Source organism: Saimiri boliviensis, chromosome 2, assembly GCF_048565385.1.
Source record: "Saimiri boliviensis isolate mSaiBol1 chromosome 2, mSaiBol1.pri, whole genome shotgun sequence".
NCBI lineage: Eukaryota > Metazoa > Chordata > Mammalia > Primates > Cebidae > Saimiri > Saimiri boliviensis.
The window spans coordinates 131155161-131175602 of record NC_133450.1 but is presented as its reverse complement, the minus strand read 5'-3'; the positions used below and the strand labels follow the sequence as shown (position 1 = coordinate 131175602).

General features: G+C 64.3%; 1 protein-coding gene across 2 annotated transcripts in view; it reads right to left on the bottom strand.

The window, feature by feature from the left end:
- Positions 1–8616: 8616 nt before the first annotated feature.
- The window catches only part of KIF26A (kinesin family member 26A), a 41444-nt gene continuing 29618 nt past the window's right edge, over positions 8617–20442 (bottom strand). The window contains exons 6-15 of one of the 2 annotated variants that reach the window (XM_003933355.3): positions 17586–17798; positions 16862–16955; positions 16248–16510; positions 15970–16153; positions 15620–15782; positions 15180–15342; positions 11591–14510; positions 10816–11021; positions 10110–10260; positions 8617–9874 (exon numbers count right to left, since the gene is read on the bottom strand). In XM_003933355.3, coding sequence (XP_003933404.2) covers positions 9693–9874; positions 10110–10260; positions 10816–11021; positions 11591–14510; positions 15180–15342; positions 15620–15782; positions 15970–16153; positions 16248–16510; positions 16862–16955; positions 17586–17798 — 4539 coding nt within the window. In that variant the 3' untranslated portion in view covers positions 8617–9692. The remainder of the gene's footprint in view (positions 9875–10109; positions 10261–10815; positions 11022–11590; positions 14511–15179; positions 15343–15619; positions 15783–15969; positions 16154–16247; positions 16511–16861; positions 16956–17585; positions 17799–20442) is intronic. The other variant, XM_010343916.3, reaches the window with a different exon arrangement.

The following is a 20442-nucleotide window of genomic DNA, read 5'->3' as shown; positions in this document are numbered from 1 at the left end:
CTTGCTCTGCAGGTCCCATCCCTGCCCATCCCAGGGTGCTGACCAGCAGCCAGGTGGTAAGTGGCAGAGCTGGGACTGGAACCCAAGCAATTTCCAGAGCCGATGCTTTGCAGGCTGTCTCAGAAGCAGATGCCCTCCTGGCCACCCACTCTCCAGGCAAGCACGGACTGATCCCTCCTGCTTCGGCAGAGAGATGTCACCTGCCCATGCCCCAGGGAGCCTGGGTTCCCTACAAGCAGGACCTGGGTCTCCCTCATCAATTCCCTCTCAGCTCAGCCAGGCCCAGAGCCCAGCCCACGATGCTCGGGAAGCGCTCCCTGGACAGCTGTGTGCTGTGAAACCTCCCTCCTGAAGGTGAATCCCGAGGCTCCCGGGGCAGGAGAGTGGAGCAAGAGGAGGTGGACCCCTGGCTGCCCCGGGCCGAAGCACTCTGCCAGTGTGTGTGCGAGGCCGCTGGCAGGCTGTAGATCACACCCAGGGTACCCTGCTTCTCAGCTAGGCTCATCCCGCCTCATAAAGATGCCATCGAGCCCTGCACCAGCACAGGCAGGCCCACAAATCAGCCTGGGCGCAGGATTTAGAGTGTCATCACCCCTCTGCCAGGAGGATTAGCTTCGAGGGACAGCCACTGAGGCTGCAAGAAATACGGCCCACTGCCCCCGGGGCTGGAGAAACAGCAGAGATTGATTCCCAATCAGCCGCTTAGATGCAGCAGACGGCTGCCCCTGCTGTAGGAGTGGAAATCGAGGCACAGAAGGGGGCACCTGTCCAGGCCCCACCCTGCGCCCCCCCCAGCCCCCGGTCCCTTCCTGCCCAGCTATTCGGGGTCCCTTCAGGGTGCCAGTGTCACCAGCAGCCCAGCCTGGGACTTTCCTCCGCGGGGCACATGGGCTTTCCCTTGAGGGCAGCAGAGCCGTTCTGTGAACATGGACAAGGGTTTCCCCGATGGGGTGAGAAAACCAGGAGCCCACCAGGAGACAGGCTGCCTTCCTCCCGGTCAGCAGGGGGAGTAAATGGTGACCACGTGGCCCCCAGAAATGAAAAGGAAGTCGGAGCAGTCTCGGCCCTCCCCACCCCAGGCCATCCCCTGACAGGTCCATGGGATGCTGTGGAGAGCCGGGTGAAGCCCCGGATGGCAGGTGGGGCACTGGCCAGGTGGACGCCCAGGGGCAGCAAGTCCGTCTGACCTCACACTCCCGTGATGGTGACGGCAGCGAGGAGGCAGCTAGTTGTGGGTTCTCAGGAACGTCACTGCCCCAGGGCCAGGCCCGGCCTGTGTCACACCTCAACTAGCCCAGCATCACCCACCCTGGCGGCAAGCAGGCACCTCCTGCCTGCCTGCCATTCACCCACTCAGGGCTACCAAAGTCACCAGGAGGCCCCAGCCTGGCATGGGGCTTCAGCCCTGGACAGCACCCTCCTCGGGCATCCCCAGGGGCCTCATCTCCCCTCAGACCTCCTGAAGGGAGGGTCCTGGGCTGCTCAGGGGCCTGGGCAGGGGTGGGAGGGGTGGGGTCCCTCTTCCCAGGCAGAGCTCCTCCTGGCAGGAGGTCCCAGCAGGGGCCCAGGGGCACTCCCTTCCACCTTGGTGCTCAGACCTCGACCCCTGCCCCTCTGCCGTCACACCCCCTCACTTCTGCCGCTTCAGAGGGGTGGTGGCTCCCAGGTCCGTGTGCTCAGGGACTGTCAGGCACAGCCAGCTAAGGACCGTGCAAGACAGCAGGTGTGACGTGTCACCCAATGGCCAGAGCAGTGGCTCATGCCTGTATCCTCAGCACTCTGGGAGTCAAGGCAGGAGGACTGCTTGAGCCAAGAGTTCCAGAGCAGCCTGGGCAGCAAAGGAGACCCCCGTCTCCACAAAATATACAAAAACTAGCCAAGCATGGCCGCACACCTGTGGTCCCAGCTACATGGGAGGCTGAGGCTTGAACCTGGGAGCCTGAGACAGCAGTGAGCCGTGACGGCACCACTGCACTCCAGCCTGGAAGACAGTGAGACCCTTTCTCAAAAAAAAAAAAAAAAAAAAAATATATATATATACACACACACACACACACACACACACACACACACATATCTCACACATCAAGGTGGGGACTCAAGAGCCACGTGTGTGGCGTGCGGGGGAAGGGGGCACACATGCCCTCAGGCCTAGGAACTGGCCAGCACCAGCTCACCTGAGGCGGCCATGGGGGCTTGGGGGCAATAGCTGGGCACTCAAAACCCACGCGGCCCGCTGAAATGCTCCCAGTGGCCGGAGCTGGAACAACTTTAGTCACGAAACTAATAGTATGAATGTAACCCAAAGTACAAAACATCTCTAAGTCCATGCTGCTGAAAGTGTTTGAGTAAATTAACAAACAAGAGAGAAGAAACACATCCCCCGTGCGGAAGAATTCCAAGGGCCTTACATCTCTGCCCCGGGAGGTGGGGCTGGAGGGAGCGGTAGACTGCAAAGGCCCAGGGAACTCGATACGACCCCCGGCCACGCTGCACGCTCATGGGAGGGCGCCGGAGTCTGCAGTCAGGGGTGGGAGCTCGCTGTGGACTTCAGAGTTTTTCTGCAAGCCCAAAGGAAGGCTTTGTTTTAAAAGATGATTGTGAATCAAACAGCACCACCGGAGGCCAAGGGCTGGTGCAACTGGGCTCGGGGAGACGGGGGAGGGTGGGGGCAGACCCACATTTGGAACATGACACCTCCTCCTGACCAGGCAGCCAGGATGGCATTTAGTGGGGACCCTCTAGCTGCCCTACACCCAGGCGTGGAGTGAGCACCTTCGGGGACCCCTCTGCTCCCAGCCCTCCTGGGAGCCGCCACCCTGAAACCACGAACGTCCCTGCTCACGAGTCCCCTGTGCTGGCCACAAGGACTCTGCAGAGGGAGACCCTGTGTTCCTCTGCCTTGGCCTGTCTGAAGGGAGACAGACCTGGGCCTGGGCCTCCAGGTCCCAGTGACAACGTGGGGGCACAGGGACGCTCACCCAGAGCCTCTCTGGGCTCTTAGCTGCCTACCGCCTCCGTTCCCCACACCCAGCTCACACCATCCCCTATAACCACCCCACCCCATCCCGAACACTCACCCCACCCCATCCCTTACACCCTCCCCATCCCTCTACCGCCACCCCCCACCTCTACCCCCACCACACCCCCACCCCACTCCACCCCCCACCTCTACCCCCACCCCACCTCATCTCTCAACCCCAAACCACCCCAACCCACACCTCTACTCCCACCCCCACCCCACACTGCCTGCTTGTCCTACAGGAAGCCGTAGCTTCTTGGCCGGCCCAGGGAATTCCTTCCCGGCCTCTTCCAGCCTCCTGGGTTTCCTGTGTGGAAACAAGCCTGGATCCCGCCTTGGTAAACACAATGTCAGGAGGGAAAAATCACCCTGGGCTTCCTGTTTGCTGGGTGCACCACCCCCCAGGCCCCCAGGCACCATGGGGCGAGGCTGGTTCCCAGGAAAGGGGCAGGCAGGGGGCCTCCATCCCAGGAATCAGCCCCCTGCCAGGCCTGCCGAGAGGCGCTGGGGTGTGGGGTGCAGTCACAGGGCAGGGGCCTCCTCAATTCCCAGGGAACCATGGCAGTGGAGGGCCGAAACTGGTCCTCTCCCATCCCATGTCCATCCCACGGCAGCCGGGGGTGGCCCGAGAGGGTCCTCGGATGAGGACAGATGCTGAGCCACGTTCACACACACGACCGCACATGTGAACAGGGACCTCGGCACAGGTGGAGACTGAAGCTCAGGACACAGGGAGACTGGCAGAGCCTCCCCTCCCGTCCCGGGACCCTGGGAAGACGTAGGCATCACTGGGCAATGCCCCTGTTGCTTATTCAGGGCCCCTCATCGTGGGCACCCCCGGCCACCCCCAGTCAGCTGCCGGGGCTCAGGGCCCAGTGAGAAGCCTGTGGAGGCTGGTGATGTGACCTCACTCCCAGTTCCCAGGGAAAAAGGAGTCAGGAAAGGACCAGGCCCGGGCCACGTCCTACTCACAAGGAACACACAGGCCCAAGAGCAGCGAAGGGAACCGCAGCCCAGGAGAGGTGAGTCGACGCTCCACTTCCGACCCCGGATGCTGCCATTGGCCAGGCTGGTGGGATCTCTGCAGCCACCGTCCCCCATATTGCTGCTGTTCTGCCAATGGCCCCACCCTGGCCACCAGTGCTCCTCTGCCACCATTCCCACTGTCATTGCTGCCACTGTCCCCACACCACCCAAGTATCACCTCCCCCTGGCCATTGCTATGGGTTGCACGTGCAGCCCCTGGGCTGGTGACCACAGGAGGAGGCTCACAGGGAACCCTGAGCCCAGTGCCTGCTACTGAAGCTGCAGGCTGCTTCCCAGACGCCTGCCATGCCCAGCCAGGGTTACCGTGCCCCTGTGCCCAGATAGGAGGATCCTGAGTCCAAGGGTGAAGGGCCTCTGCTCTTCTGCCTCCTGCGGATGCCAGTCCTTAGAGTAAGGAAACCCCCTGCCCTCCAGCAGGGACAGAGGCAAGCAGCCTGGCAGGGCCCCAGGGAGCCAGGCCATGGCCCACAACCACTCCCCGCTCTGAGAGCTGGGGTCTGTGGAGCACCTCCAGTGAGCCCCCAGGCCATGCTGCTCAGCTCCTGTTCCACTGGCCTGCCCAGCCCACCAGCTCTGGCCGTGGCCTCCCATGCCAGGGCTGGGGTGGGTAGGGCTGTCAGGGCAGGCCTGGACTTGCTGGGTGAGCCAGGTGGGAACCTCACCCCATGGCAGGGGCAGGCTGGCCAGGTGCCAGGCCAGCCTCAGAGGCCACAAGAGACACCACCTGGGAGGACTGTGCTGGTGCTGGCACATCCCAGCAAGGTCCTTTCCCCTTTTCCTGCATCCACTCCCCTAACCCCAACCCCGCCCCAGCCCCAGCCATCCAGTCAGCGGCTGCCTGGCTTCCCACGTCAGCTGGCCCTGACCCTCCCTAGGAGCCCCCCCCATCCTCCCCTGCATGCTTCAAATCCGTTTCTACTCCTCGAGGAATACCTACTGGAGGCTCAGGCAGCCCTTGCCCTCTCAGGGCCTCAGTTTCCCCAAAAGTTCTGGAAGCAGGAGGCGGAGGCTCCCTGCAGGCTGCATTGGTGCTGCTGCCTCAGCTTCAGCCTCAGTCAAAGAGCTGGGTCCCGGGCGGCTACCGCTTTCCCATCCATAAAATGGGTGAGTCCTACTCCAGCCACGCCCCAGCCAGCTTCCCAGCCCCTAATGACAGGGCTGAGGGCTTTGATGTCCCAGATGAAAGGCCGCCCCAGCTCCCAGGCTGGCCCCAGGACAGTGGACTCCACGTCCAGTAAAGTAGACACCACCCTCCAAGAGCCAGGCCTGACTGTGGGAAATGGGCCCTGCCTGGTCTACCCAAAGGCCACCATCCCCGAGGCCCCAGCCAGGCCAGCCCAGAGGGCAGGGAGGACCAGGGTCCATGGCGGCTCCCCAGCAAGAAGCAGGCTCTGGACCCCTCTGACCCCTCTAACGACAGAGGGACCAGGAGTGGGCAGGTGTGCATTCTAGAAAGACAAGGACCCTACCCAGACACGCCCCAGCACCCCCTGCAGGTGACCAGGTGCAGGACGAGACAGGAGCAAGAGCCCAGCACCCCTAGGGCAGCTCCCCCGGTCCCTGAGAATGGGGTACCCTGGCCCACCCACCCCCACTCAGACCCCAGCACTGTCCTGGTTCCCACGGACAGAGTGCCTGGCCAGTGCCTCTGTGCAGAAGGTCAGAGGTCATAGCCAGCTGGACTGGGTTCACAAGACACAGACCAGGCGGGCTTCTCCGGGTCTCCCGAGAGCAGGGTCCAGAGCCGATCCCCTACCCACGCCAGGTCCACCACACCCGCCCCGTCCCCCTCGCCTAGTTCTCCAAACCCAGCACGGAGCCGGCATGCGTGGCCCTCGGCTGGGAGGGAACAACCCTGCCCTCCACATTAGCCTGAGTTCCTACTGGGACGGATCCCAATCCCACCGGCCGGCATCCCATGGGCCACCTGCGACGGGCACTGGAGGCCTGGGTGTGATGACCCTACGGCCTGATCTGGGGGCCACGTGGCCACATGAAGGACTCAGCCTGTGAGACCCAGCGCAGGGCTGGCGGGAGACTTTCTGCAGACGGCTAACAGCGGTCCTGGACCTGCTTCCACCACAGCCGGAGCCTCTTTAAGGGGATGCAGTCATTCATTTGTTCATTCATTTCTTCATCAGCTGGTGTCCACCAGGCCCACTGGGCTTAGCCCTGTGCCCAGGGTTGGGGAAGGTGAGGACTCAGACCCAGCCAGGCTCGAGAGACCCATCAAGGCTGGGAGATAGGCAGAGACCACACAAGGTGTGACACGCCATGGCACAGAGGCCCGGGGCAGCCACCAAGGAGGGTCCCGACGATCCCCTGCCTGAAGCCAGGGAAGGCACCTAACCAAGCCAACTAGGGGGTGGAGGGAGTCCCCAAGGGAGGGAGGCGCTACACGCAGCCCTCGCTGGGAAGGGGATCACAGCATGGGGGATGGTGGGACTCATGGCCAGGACCTCAGGTTGAGAGTGGAGTGGGGCAGCTGGAGGCCAGTACAAAGTCCCAGGTACCAGCAGGGACCCAGACGCAACCTTCGCAGGCCAGGCAGGTGGGGGCGTGGCATGGGGACACGGTAACCAACCGGCTTAAGGAAGCTACTGGTTCAGCAGGGCATCAACCAAACGAGAAGCAGACAGGACCCACACAGGCCAGGAGACAGCCACAGCAAGCAGACAGACAGGACACACACAGGCCAGGAGAAAGCCGCAGCAAGCAGACAGACAGGACACGCACAGGCCAGGAGACAGCCGCAGCAAGGAGATAGACAGGACACACAGACCAGGAGACAGCCGCAGCAAGCAGACAGACAGGACACACACAGACCAGGAGACAGCCGCAGCAAACCGACAGACAGGACACGCACAGGCCAGGAGACAGCCGCAGCAGACAGACAGACAGACAGACAGGACACACACAGGCCAGGAGACAGCCACAGCAGACAGACAGAGACAGGACACACACAGACCAGGAGACAGCCGCAGCAGACAGACAGACAGACAGGACACACACAGGCCAGGAGACAGCCACAGCAGACAGACAGACAGACAGGACACACACAGACCAGGAGACAGCTGCAGCAAGCCGACAGACAGGACACACACAGACCAGGAGACAGCCGCAGCAAGCAGACAGACAGGACACACACAGACCAGGAGACAGCCACAGCAGACAGACAGACAGACAGGACACACACAGACCAGGAGACAGTCGCAGCAAGCCGACAGACAGGACACACACAGACTAGGAGACAGCCGCAGCAGACAGACAGACAGGACCCACACAGGCCAGGAGACAGCCACAGCAAGCCGACAGACAGGACACACACAGGCCAGGAGACAGCCGCAGCAAGCAGACAGACAGGACACACACAGGCCAGGAGACAGCCGCAGCAGACAGACAGGACACCAGCTGCAGCAAGCCGACAGACAGGACACGCACAGGCCAGGAGACAGCCGCAGCAGACAGACAGACAGGACACACACAGGCCAGGAGACAGCCACAGCAGACAGACAGGACACCAGCTACAGCAAGCCGACAGACAGGACACGCACAGGCCAGGAGACAGTCGCAGCAAGCAGACAGGACACACACAGGCCAGGAGACAGCCACAGCAAGCAGACAGGACACACACAGGCCAGGAGACAGCCGCAGCAGACAGACAGACAGGACACACACAGGCCAGGAGACAGCCGCAGCAGACAGACAGGACACACACAAGCCAGGAGACAGCCGCAACAAGCAGACAGACAAGACACGCACAGGCCAGGAGACAGCCGCACCAGACAGACAGACAGGACACACACAGGCCAGGAGACAGCTGTAGCAGACAGACAGACAGGACACACACAGGCCAGGAGACAGCCACAGCAACAGCCAAGGCGGCCCCAGAGGGCACATGTGTGGGCCAGGGTGGTCACGAGCTCAGAGAGCTCAAGGCGTTGGGGATCCTCCAAAGGGTCTGGGGCTGCTGGCCACAGGAAAGCCCAGCTAACTGGGGCCAAGAGAGAGCCAGGCCTGAGTCCTCCAGGGAAGCAGCTCCATCCAGGCTGCCCCGGGAGGGGGCTCCTGTAGGTCGGGGGGCCTTGAGCCCAGGAGCAAAGGCAGGCGGGGCAGAGGATGGCAGTGAGACTCTGGGAGAAAAGTGCTGCCATCACTTCTCCCTCGACTTCCCCACATAGCATAACCTAGTAGGAAGCGTGCCAGGAGCCCCTCGCACAAGGCTGTTTCCCACCAGCCCTGCCCCCGCGCCTGGCTCCCTGCCCAGCCTCAGCGCCCAAAGATCTGGGCAATCTACAAGAAAGCGGTCAGAAGCGAAGCGCAGGCTTGAATCCCAGCCCTGTCGCGTGCCACCTTTGCTGAAGGGCCCTCGTGGTGCTGTGGGCCCCACGGGGGCTGCAGAGCAGGCCCTGGCACAGCCCCCAGAGCCCTGGGACACTGTGGATGCATCCCTCCCACGCTCACTGCCCCTCAGCCCAGGGACCCTCAGGGGGGCACACCAGGGCGTGAGGGGTCTGCCGACACCCGGTGAACTCGGCAGCTGTGTGAACCATCGATGCATCTTTAATTCACAAATAAAAGCTGCAGCAAGATGTCATGTACACATTTGTACAAAGGTTCAGACGCCCTGTATGAGGCACGACCCTCAGAAAACATGAGCCTGTCACGGGGAAAACGTCACCAACGCTCAGCCCTCATCTGCATTTGGCAAGAAGCGCCTCCCAAGGCCCCCCACCCTGCCCAGGTGCCTCCCGAGGCAGCCGGCCTCCCGAAGCTGGAGAGAGCCCGGCCCCCAGGACACCTTCCCTAGAAAACCATAAAAACATAGATCATTTGTCTTCAAATTCCCACGGCAAATTCCGCATTTATGGGCAAAATGATATAAAAATATGAACGTAACAGAACCTTTACAAAACCCTCACCCCCCCATGTCTGTTGTTGATCGTGGTGGTCTGTTTTTGTTTTGTTTTTTGCTTGTGGTTTTGGTAAAAATTCCTGCCGTGGAAGAGGCCACTTGTGCCTGTGGCTCAGCCCTTGTTAGCTGCTCTCGGGACAGAGCAGGTTCCCGGGAAGGGAGGGGACCTAAGGGTCAGCTGTCCCTGCCCGGGAGACCCCGGGATGGATCTGCGCTGGGAACCCCCCACAACCCGGGCTCTGCTGAGGAAACCTTTGTAAAAGAAAAGTCATCCTGAATCCTGAAAGGCTCCGGGGCACGCAGGTAAGTCCCGCTCCACGAAACCGCTTGGCTACAAAGAAGGCAAGATGGACGCAAACACGACCCGCGCCAGCCCTGGCCCAGAAAGACACAACGGGGCCGGGCTGAGCACAGCTGCTGGTGTCTCAAGTCTGTAGCACCAAATGCAAAAGGGAGGGAAGTCCAAGTCAAGGTCAAAGGCACTTGCGCTGCTGCTGGGTGGCGGTGGTCCTCTGGTCCCTCTGGCACCCTCGCTCTTTCCACACGTGGCCGCCCTCCCTCCGCCATACCTCGTCTCCACTCTAAGACCCCCGTCCTGCACAGAAACCCCTCTGCCCCCTCCTCCCACAGCCCCCACCACATCCTCGCTCTCTCCCACGTCCTGTCCTCCGGCCCCTCATGTCCCGGCCTCTTGACCGGTGCCCAGCCTCAGACGTCCACCTCCTGCGGCCCCGGGACGGCCGCCGCGGCCGCGACACTGATGTCGAAGCAGGTGACCATCATGACATGCGCCTTGCACAGGTTCACGCACTGCTCCAGGGCAGCCGTGGCGCGCTCCAGGGCCGCCAGGTACTCGGCCGACTCAGGCTCCAGCTCTGGGTCCACCTCGACTGGGGACGGGAGGGAAGAGGAGGGATACCGGGGTCAGGCCCGAGGCTGGGGGCAGCCACCTGTCCCCCTAGAAGCCCCAGGAAAGGCATCTTGGCCCGGCCAACCCTGCCTCCCAGCCTTCCCACCACAAGGTACAGGAGAGCAACAGGACTCAGGGAGGGGAGGGCCGACTTCAGGGCACACAGCGGGCCAGGGAGCCGAAGCAGGCTGGGTCTGCAGGCGGGCGGGACTCACACTGCGCCAGCCAGCGGCCGGGCTCCAGCATCAGCCGGCCCTGGGTCTCAGCCAGCTCCTCACACAGGTGTTCGTGCTTGGCCTGCACCTCCCGCAGCCTCTGCTGCCTGCGCTCCGCCAGCCGCAGCCTCGTGCTGACGCTCGCCAGACCCTGAGAGGCGGGGTGGGTGGGGGCTCAGGCACGGGATCCTCTCCCCAGGGACCCCCAGCAGCCTTGTACTGATGCATGCCAGACCCTGGAAGGTGGGACAGGTGGGGGGCTCGGGCACGGGCCCCTCTCCGCAGGGGCCCCAGCAGCCCTGCTGTGACCCCCTGCCTCCCTTCACCCACCAGGCCTCAGCAGGCACAAAGTGGGGGCACCAAGGGCGGGCAGGGGACGAACCTGGGGCCACCCACCCATGCCTGTCTGGGTCCTGGCACGGCTCTAGTACCACCCTCCCCACAATTGGGGAGAATTCCAGCGGACAGCAGCAGTGGCAGGACCCCCAGCCACCCACCCACCTGCTGCCCAAAGGAAGTGTTGGGGTGGCCACAGGCTGGGGCTGGGCAGGGCCACACCTACCTTTGCCTCCTGGGAGGGCTGTGGACAGAAAATGAGGTCAAGGGCTGCCTGGCTGCACCCCCAGAGGCCTGACGAGCCCACCAGATGGCCCTGGCCAGGCCTCCCCACTGGGGCTCACAGACCCCAGCCCACCTCCAGCCCTACCTGGGTGGGGGCCTCCCTCGGGGTGGGGCGGGGCCGCTGCAGACGCTCCACGTCATCAATCTCGTACACCTTGATCTCGAACGGCTCCTTCAGGGAGCCGGCCAGCGGCGGAGGCAGGTCCACCCACTGCCCGGGGAGGCTGGGCTTGCGGCCCAGGGCAGCGGCGTCAGGCAGTGGGGCGGGAATGAGGCGCCGCCGCTGCAGACCTGGAACGGAGGGTCGGGCCCGGGTGAGCACAGCCTCTGCCAGGGCTGAGGAGCCAGCCGGAGTCCTGACCGCGAGCACCTAGGGGTCCGGTCCAGGAATCCTCAGCCCGGCGCTCTGCCCATGGCAGGGAGGGAGCCGACCCCAGGCCAGGCCCACAGCTCTCGAGGGCACCCCCACCCCCACAAGGGCCTCCCACTCTTCCTGCCCTGACCTAAGCAGTTCTGTCCCTTGGGGCAGCCCTGATGTGGGCCTTCCAAACATCTGGACCCTCACGAGGGAGGCGCCAGGCCCAGGACCCAACCCCAAGTCCAGTGCCCCAGCCTGGCGTCCCTGTGTCCACCCTGACGCAGACCAAGATCAGCCCCTGGAGCAGGGTGGGGCCACAGAAGGGCAGGTGCAGGGTATTTATACACGAGAGGGCTGTCCCGTGCCCTTCCACACACAGAAGCCTCAGGCAAGTCTGTCAATCGCCCAGGCCTATGTGCGCCTGGGTCCTTGAAGGCCATGCCCAGGTGTCCACATCTCCCCGCTCCGTAGACTGTAGAGGGTTGTGTGCCTCTGCACCCACCTGTGGCCCTCTTCTTGGGGGACTTGAGGCTGCGGGTGCGGGCACCCGGGGAGGCAGCCCCACTCTCGCTCATGGAGTCCGGGGCGGAGGACGCACTGCCGGTGGCCTCGCTGTCACGCCGCAGGCTCTCGTAGCCGCTGCTGCCGCCGCTGTGATGAAAGAGCGCGGTACGGCCCATGGCGGGGGGCAGCTCCCCGCTCAGCACACTGCTGTTGTCGCTGCCGTGGCCGCTGCTGTAGCGCTGGGGCCGCCGCGGGGCGGTCACCTTGCTATAGGGCGAGGGCAGGGCCGGGCCTGCAGGAGGCCGCTCCTCCCCCACGTTCACGCCACTGTCATGGCCGCTGTCCGAGTCCGTCGAGCCCCACGAGGGGCCGCCTCGGCCCGGGGCCCCGCTGGCCGACAGCTCGTGGACACGGCTGTGAGCGGCCCGGAGCGCCTGCTTGGTGCCCATAATGGTGCCCCGGCCAGCCTTGGCCCCAACACTGGGCCCGGCCCGTGGGGCTGCTCTGGGGCCTGCCACAGGGGCGCCAGGGCTCCTGCCCACCACAGAGGCCGCCGACAGCTTCACTGAAGGCCCCAGAGCCCGAGACCCACCAGCCACCAGGCTACGGCCCTTGCCCCCACCAGCAGGGGGTTTGGGGGCCCCCACAGCCTTGGCCACGCTGCTCCTACAGGCAGGAACTGGACTGTGCGTGGGGCTGGAGGGTGGCACACCAAGCTTGGGTACGGCCCGGGGAGGCCGCCCAGGGGCCTCCCTGCCCTTGCTGCTGCTGCCGTGTGCCAGGCCTTCGTACCGCTCCAGAGACACATGGCCGGTGGGACGGTGCGCTGTGTCTACCTTGCCGGCCCGGGCCTTCAGGCTGGACGTGGCCCTGAAGACAGCATGGTCTGCCCGGCTGCTGGGCCTGGACTCCTCCTCCCCGCGAAGGATGGCAGTACCTCCGGCTCGTACCAGGCTCACGGCGTGGGGAGGGGCTGAGGCCGGGCTGCTCCTGGGCTCCAGGCTGGACTTTCTAGTGGGAGGGGCCGGGGGGGCCACGCCGCTGGGCCTCGGGAGAAAGCCCGCCTTAGAAGCCACGCTCTTCTTGCTGGTGGTAGAGGCCTTCAGGCTGCCAGAGCAGGCCACCACCTCCGCCAGAGCGTCCCCACAGGACACAGCTGGTGTTGTCACACCCAGCGTGGTGGCACCCCTCCGCAGCGGTGGGATCCGAGCCACGGCCTCTGGCCTGCGGGTGGCCCTGGCTGCCACCTCACACCCATCCACCACCCTCTGGGCACAGGCTAGCATGGCCTGGGCCTCAGACAGCTGGGGGGAGCCCGGGGTGGGGCTGGGGTCCCTGCCGGCAGAAGCTGCCTGGGCGTCACACTCTCCCGCCCGGAGCAGCCACGGGTCCTCGAAGAGGCCTCCACGGCCAGGTGGGCTCTGGCCCAGGCGAGCACAACCCACGCGGCTGGCGGCAGAGGCAGACCACGGTTTCCGAGGAAGGCTGGAGTGGATGGTCTGTGCTGCGGATGCCCCCCGAGAGGGCCCGGCCTGGGGCTCCCTGCCGGGTTGGGATGGGGCCACCACTTCCACTTCCCCAGGGCATGGACCCCAGGCTGGCCCAGGACTGTCAGGTCTGTCCAGCTCCAAGAACCCGGAGCTGCCGTCCCCCAAGGAACCATCCAGGGCAGAGGGTCCCCCAGGGTCGGGCCCTGCCAGCAAGTCGGGGCTGAAGGGGGGCTGTGGTGTGGGGCCACGGCTGTCCGCAGTGCAGACGCTGATCTCACTGAGCCAGGAGCTGATGGAGGAGCCGTGACTGCTGCCAGCCCAGGCAGCCCCCTCCAGGGGCCCCCCATCAGGGGCCTGCGAGGTATAGGCGTCGAACTCATCGTTGATACTGCTGATGATGCTGACTGGCCGGGACCCCGAGGCCAGGGCCTGTAGGGAGCAGTCACTGCCGAAGCTAGCCAAGCTAGAGGGTCGCCCCGCTCCAGAGAGGCCCCCCAGGGACAGCTCCTCCACCACCGTGAACACCAGCTCATCCTCGCCGTTCAGCTCCACGGGCCGCTGCAGGGTCACTGTGGTGGTGAGCAGGCCCTGCTCTGGATGGTGACTGCTGGCAGCCAGGCGGGGGCAGGTGGACCCAGGAAGCATCGGGGACCTGGCCGCCTGCCCACTCATGCCCACAGGAGGGGTCCGTGCCACCCCATCAGCACCTTCTCCCCCAGGCTCCTCTGGGGCTCTACAGGCTTCCAGCAGCTGCGGGGGCGGAGGGGCTGGGCTGGGCAGTGGCCTCCTGCCTCCGCCCACTGTGGCCTTGTCCGGAACCAGCAGCTCAGTCCGGGTGCTGTCCTCTCTCGGGTGACCCCAGACACTGGCCTTGGAAGGCAGCTCAGGGGTACCCTGGTGGGTGTCTGGGCCAGGGCTGCCTCGAAGGATGCTGGCAGCCACTGGGGTGCCCACAGCCTTCCTGGGGGATGCAGCCTCCGGTGGCGAGGGCTTCCGGCCCCCTCGGGCGGGGCTGGCCTGAATTCCGTCGGTGCTGCCCGGGGCTCCCGGGGGGCCCTTGCTGCCGTCCATGCATTCCAGCCGCTCCTGCAGCTCTGCAAAGGTGCTGCAGCGGAAGTGGTCTGCGTCTCGGGGGCCCTTGGAGGGCCGGTGGCGGCTCAGGGCGGGGATGATGGGCACGAAGTCAGGCGGACCCTCGTTGTCAGTGAGCTCCCGGTCTGACAGCGCCGCCCCACCGGGCCCCACGTAGATGACCGTGTCACAGGACTGCTCGCTGCTGGAGGAGTAATCAGGGTCGCCGGGCAGGCCAGGGGGCATGCGGTCGGGGTCCAGGGCCACAGTGCGTGGGTGGAAGGGCCGCAGATGTGGCGGCCTACGGGAACGGCCTTCCTCACAGGAACTCTCCCCGCCGGAGGAGCTGGAGGCGTACTGGGGAAAGTAGAGCAGAGCTGCTGAGCCCGGGCTCCTCCCATCCACTCCCCCATCCCACCCCCAATCCCCTAACCCTCCCCAGCACAGGCCCAGTGCTGTGGTCACTGTGATGAAAACCACAGTAGCCACCACCAACCATGTCCCACCAAACGCTGGGAGCGGTCCTGAGTCTCAGGTGAAGAAGAACCTAAGTGACCGTTCTTAGCAACTTCACAAGGAAAACAGCGTTATACCCCCACTGGGAAGAAGGAGAAGCTCAAAAGGGGCGCACACGTGCCCAGGCCGGCAGCCAGGACTCAGACCGAGGGCCGCGTAATCCCCGAGTACCCCAAACTCCACCCTCCAGCCCCAGAGAGGGGCCCCCAGAAGTCCCTGCAGAGTTGGTGCGGCTCTCCCAGGACCCCGGGGCCCGTGCAGAGGCAGCAGGCTGGAGTGAGGCCACACAGCAGCTCTGGTCCTGCCCACTGCATCCGGGGACCGCAGGCTGGGCTCCCTGCCCACCGGGGAGGGCCACATGGGCACAGCCTCATGACACCGGAACACACAGGAGGGGGTACCCAGGCTCCAGGCCACCTGCTGCCCCTCTCCCACCAGGCCAGCAGGGGCCTGCAGTGGACACAGGAGCCAGGGGGCCCCGGGATGGAGTGGGCGGGAGGTGGGGCGCACCTTGGCCTTCTTCCGGCGGAGGCGGTGGATGCGGGCAGCGAGCTGCACGGTGCTGAGCGTCTCCGCGTGCTGGGCCGGCGCGTCCGACACGTGAGCAATCATGGTGGTGCGGCAGCCAGCGGCGGCCAGGGACTCCTGCAGCAGCATGGTGAGCCTGTGGTCCCTGGAGGTCAAGGGGGTTCAGACGCCAGGGCTGCGGAGGGAGCTTCAAGGGCAGGCTGGCCAGGGGTGGCCCTGGGCTCAGCCAAGTTCCCACCCAGCTTTGGCAGCAGCCCAGCGTGGGGCCCCAGGCAGCCCACAGGGAGTGAGGCCTGTCAGGTGGCAGAGAAGCAAAGGCCCAAGGAGCCGGGGCCCACAGCAGTGCCAGGCACACCCGATAAGAATCTGGCAGGTCACCACGGGGCCACCCTGGCCAGCACCTGCCCAGGGCTCACACTCACCGGTAGGGCACGTGCTTGGCTCCATTGACCAGGGCCAGGATGACGCTGCCCAGGGCTGACAGGGACAGACACAGGGGACCCCCGGGGGCCTCCCCGGCCCTGCCAGGCGCCGCCTCACAGCTTCCCAGGTCGATGAGGTGCAGGCGGCTGCGGCCTCCAGACACTGGAACCGCAAGGCAAACAAATGACCGTGTAGCTGGGGGCCCCAGACCCTGCTCCACAGCCCTACCCGAGGCCCAAGCAGGGGACCCCAGGGGACGTCCCCAAGGCCACTGGGTGACGGGCCCCTGAGCCTGGGTCTCCACTGACGCGCCTCCCACGAGCACCCAGAGTGCAGGTGTGCCACCTACTTCCTCCCCGGCCGCACTTCTCCACGCGGTACTGGTAGACGTGCAGCGTGAACAGCATGTGGGAGCTGCCACGGATGTCCTTGCCACACCCCGCCCGGCTGGTGCTGCGGGCCGCCAGGGCCGCATCCAGGTAGAAGGCCGCCTTCTCGGCCGTGGCTGCCCGCAGCTCGCTCTGGTTCTGAAGCTGCGGGAAAGGCAGAGGCTGCGGCGTCTTCAGCGGCTCAGGGCCGCCTGCTGCCCCGCCCCCTCCCCCAAAGTGGGACGGTGGGCTGGCGCACCTGCGCCCCACACAGGGGGTCCTCCCTCAGGTAGACTCCCGGAGACTGGGCATCCTGGAGGCTGCTGGGGGCCACCTCGGCCAGCAGGTCCCGCAGGCTCTGGTCGCGGCCGCACACCTCCACGGCCGAGACCCGGACGGAGAAGCGGGTGCCCATCCTCTCCTTGCGCTCCTCAATGAGCCGGAAGAGCCAGGAGATGGCACATGGCATGATGCCAAGGCTCTGGGGCGAGCTGTCCTTCCCGATCATGGTGTACGATTTGCCTGGGGACCACACAGTCGTCAGGCCCCGCCACGCACCACGCGCCACGCGCCACACGAGGAACACCACGTGAGGGACACCACTCGAGCAGCCTACAGAGCCCAGGCTTCCCGGCGTCCCCAGGGCCAACCTGGGGCACTGAGATCTCAGGCTACTTGGACCCACCCTAAGCCTCTGCCTTTAGTTCTGCGGGGGTTCATCTTCCTCTCCACAAGCTCCTCACCCCACACGCCCACCACTGCCCATGTGTAGAACCAGCCTCCTTTGCCACCAGAAGCCACCAGCAACCACTGTGATGAGGATGGGAGGGGGTGGCCAGCAGGACCCATCTAGGGTGGGGCAAGGGCGCTCACCCAGGCTCATGTGGCCAAAGGAGAAAATGCAGCCATCGGCCCCGCTGACCACCGAGTGAAGCACATCAGCCACAGTCCCCGAACAGACTTCCGCCTGGGGGGGACACAGAGAGTCAGGCAGGTGCCCAGGCCCAGGAGCAGCAGCCCCTTCCTTCTGCCACATCTTTGGGCCCGATGCCAGGCTGTCCTGGCACATGCAGGACACAAGGAGATCAGGCTGCGCACGCAGGACCAGGGACAGACCTCCCACGTGCTCACGGAAGGCACGGAGCAAACAAAAACAGGGCCCGGAACACACGCAGGATGGACCGGTCAGACACGTGCACACACACCCGCAAAGCACAGCAGTCCCACTGCCAGGGGCAGACCACGACATGGAGACCACGCATACGGGGCCACGGGTGCGCCACCCAGCACCAGCAACAGCATTGGGCGCCCAGAGCCCAGAGCCAAACAGCTGCTCGGAAAGCATCCCGGGAGGGCGGGCTCTGGAAAACCAGGCATTTCCCTGCGGACTTGGCCCAGAGCCTCAGCAGGGGCGGGTGAAGACACCCAAGGAGGGTGACCCAGGTGACGAGGGAAGCAAGCCGGCAGGCGCTGCAGGCAGTGGGCCCTCCTCACTCACTCTTCCTGTGCACTCCACACAGAGAAGCAGGTACAGATTGGACCTGGGTGCCGAGCCAGCAGCCCGGCCCCAGGCCCCCAAGAGGATGCCTGCCCATACCTGCTCAGAGTCCTGGGGGAAAACAGCATCAAAGGCAAACATCTTGGGAACTGCAGCCGTGGTGGCTCGCCGGGGCCCTGCGCTGCCCGGGGGACCAGCAGCCGGATCGTAGAGGATCACCTGCTTCTTCCGGGGGTCCACCTTCAGGAAGGACATGGCCTCGGCCGAGCGCTGGGCCCCCTGTGCCGGCCAGATCCGCAGCATGACCTTCACCTGGGCAGAGGCGGGAAGCACCTGAGAAGCTGCCTCTGCCCAGCTGGCCGGTAATTACAGGGCAGGAGGGGCCCAGCTCGGGTGGGGACAGCACAGGCCTCACAGGGGCACCCCCACTGCAGGAATGTGGATGCCACACCCCTGCTCCAGGCAGGAGCAGATCCCATATGAGGTCAGCAGAGCCAGGAGAAGGTGAGGGCCAGGGAGAGGCGAGGCCGATGCACAGCCTGTCAGCATCCAACGAGCAGCGCAGAGAGCACGGGGCGGCAGGCTCCAGAGGCCTCCGTGAGAGACGCCGATGCTCAGGTCCTGCAGGGCAGGTCAGTCCAGGAGAGGGCAGGAGGGAGGAGCAAAGCCCCCAGGCCCAGCCCCTCCAGGCTGCTCTCTCAGGCTGAGCCCGAGCCCTTGCAGGATAAGGGAATGAAGTGCCCCACAGAGGCGTGAGAGCCGCTGAGGCTGGCGCTGCCAGGGCAGGGCTCCAGGGGCAGGGCTCCTCCAACCTGGGCCAGCTGAGGGAACTGAGCCCTGGCACCCTGTGGCCTGTAGGACTAGGGTCAGCAGAAAGCGGGGGAGCCCACTGGAAGGCAAACGAGAAGAGGCAAGACAGGAAGCATCCCCGCAAGGGAAGATGAGAATTCTGACGCCTTGGCCTCACCCGCCGCACTTCGGGCTTAGGGAGGCTGAGGCGGGGGTGGTGCTGGGCAGGCTGAGGGTGGCGCTGGGATTCCAGCCTGACCTCCCAGGCCTCCCGGGCCGGCAGGGAACCAGGCAGCCCTCATGCTAGGCAGAAGCAACGGTGTGTCCAAAGCAAACACACAGATCTCAAACTCTGCCCCACACAGGCAGGCACGGAGCTTGGGAAGACCCTGAAAGCAGCCCCAACACCCCAAGAGGGGACAGACGCCAGGGAGGGGCAGGACCCAGGATGCCAGAGCCCAGAGCAAGCACTGCAAACACTCCAAAACCCACATGCATCACGGACGCCCCGACACACAGATCCCGTGTGTGGATGCCGGGGTGGGGGCTCCAACCTGGCGGAGGCTGCACCCACGAGAACCTCCCTGAAACAGGGCTCCAATGCAGAGCCAGACCGTGGCCCCAGTTCCTGCTGGGGGACACCACAGACCACTCTGTGCTGAAATCTCTGATTTCTCCACTACAGCGTAAATCAAATTACCCAAGACTCATTTCAGAGCCAATATTTTTCACAGATTTAATTGTAAGTGACAGATACATAACGCCGGCAAAATTGGTTTACCATGGGTAGTTCACACCAGGCGCCATCTACTCCCCCTGGGCACAGGGCACATTGATATGCAAGCTGCTGGAGCCGGGAGTGCCCGCTCTCGGGGGAGCAGCGTGAAGAAACACTTTTCTATTGTACTGCTCAGAACCTGGGCTCCATTAGGCGAGAATCAATTCTTTTATTCCCCCGACGACAAGAACAAAACTATTTCATTTCCAGACGCCGCCACAAAGCAGACGAAAACGTGCACTTCCCGGTAATTTTTGGCAATTTTTTTTCCAGCGTGAACTCCTCACACTTCAGGAGCCAAATGGGTTCTGCAGATTTGAGAGAATTCCCAGCGGGAAGGAATGGCATGGCGAGAACCAGGGTTCGGCTCTTGACGTCTGCCCGCCCTTTCCACCCGCACCACTAATCCCAGAGCAGACTCACAACCAGGAGAGGGGTGCGGGCCTCCCCGGGGAGGGGACAGAGCAGCCCACGGGGGGGACACCGGCCGTCCAGCCTGCCCCACACTGCCCTGGTCCCAGCACAGGCCACTGTCTGCCAGGAGAGGACAGTGGAGAAATGACAGGGTCTTTGCAGAAGGCACAGCAAGTGTCTCCCCTAAATGTTCAGACATTACAAAGCCCCGCTGAATAGCTGCCTGGTAGGGAAAAAACACATTTTGCATTAAAAAAGGGCTTCCAGCTCTGGAGAGGTGGCCCAGGAGTGGGCGGGGGTGGGGGGGGAGGCTGCTCGGCACCCACCCAGACAGGGATGTCTTTTTAATACCACAATGTGATGAATTATCTTAAGTAGCACATTAATGTCAGAAATGGAATGTAATCTAACTTCTTTTCTGTGACAATATTAAACATCTTTCAGGCGGCGTTTCTGACTGTGACATTAGTGCTAATGACACCGGGGAGCGGGGGTGGGGGTGTGTGAGGGGCTGGAAGGCTGGTGGCCAAGGGCTCCATGGGGAAGCTCTAGCGCTCAGGGACAGGGTGGGGGTGTGGCTGCCTGGGGAGAAGGGAAAAGCCCCACAAGGCTGCCCCCAGGAGGAGGTGGGGCAGCAGCTGTCCCCCTAAGAAACTCGGGGCCCTGGGAACAGCAGCGGCTCAGTGCAGTGGGCCCCTAACAGAGCTGCTAACTCCTATGTGCGCCCCCTACACGGATGGCACAAACAGGCTGAGTGCCAGGCCCAGGCCAGAGCCGGGACCCTGACCCCAGCCTGGGTGGAACCTGGATGCTGCCTGCCCTCCAGTGCCCACACCTGACCTCAGCGTCCCCTGGCTCTCAGCATAGCTCTGCAGCCCACAGCACCCACCTGCCCTGTCTCAAGGGGACTGTTGAGGTTGGGGAGGATCCAGATGCCCCAGCCAGCCAGGCCTGGGCCCAAAACACAGGCTGACG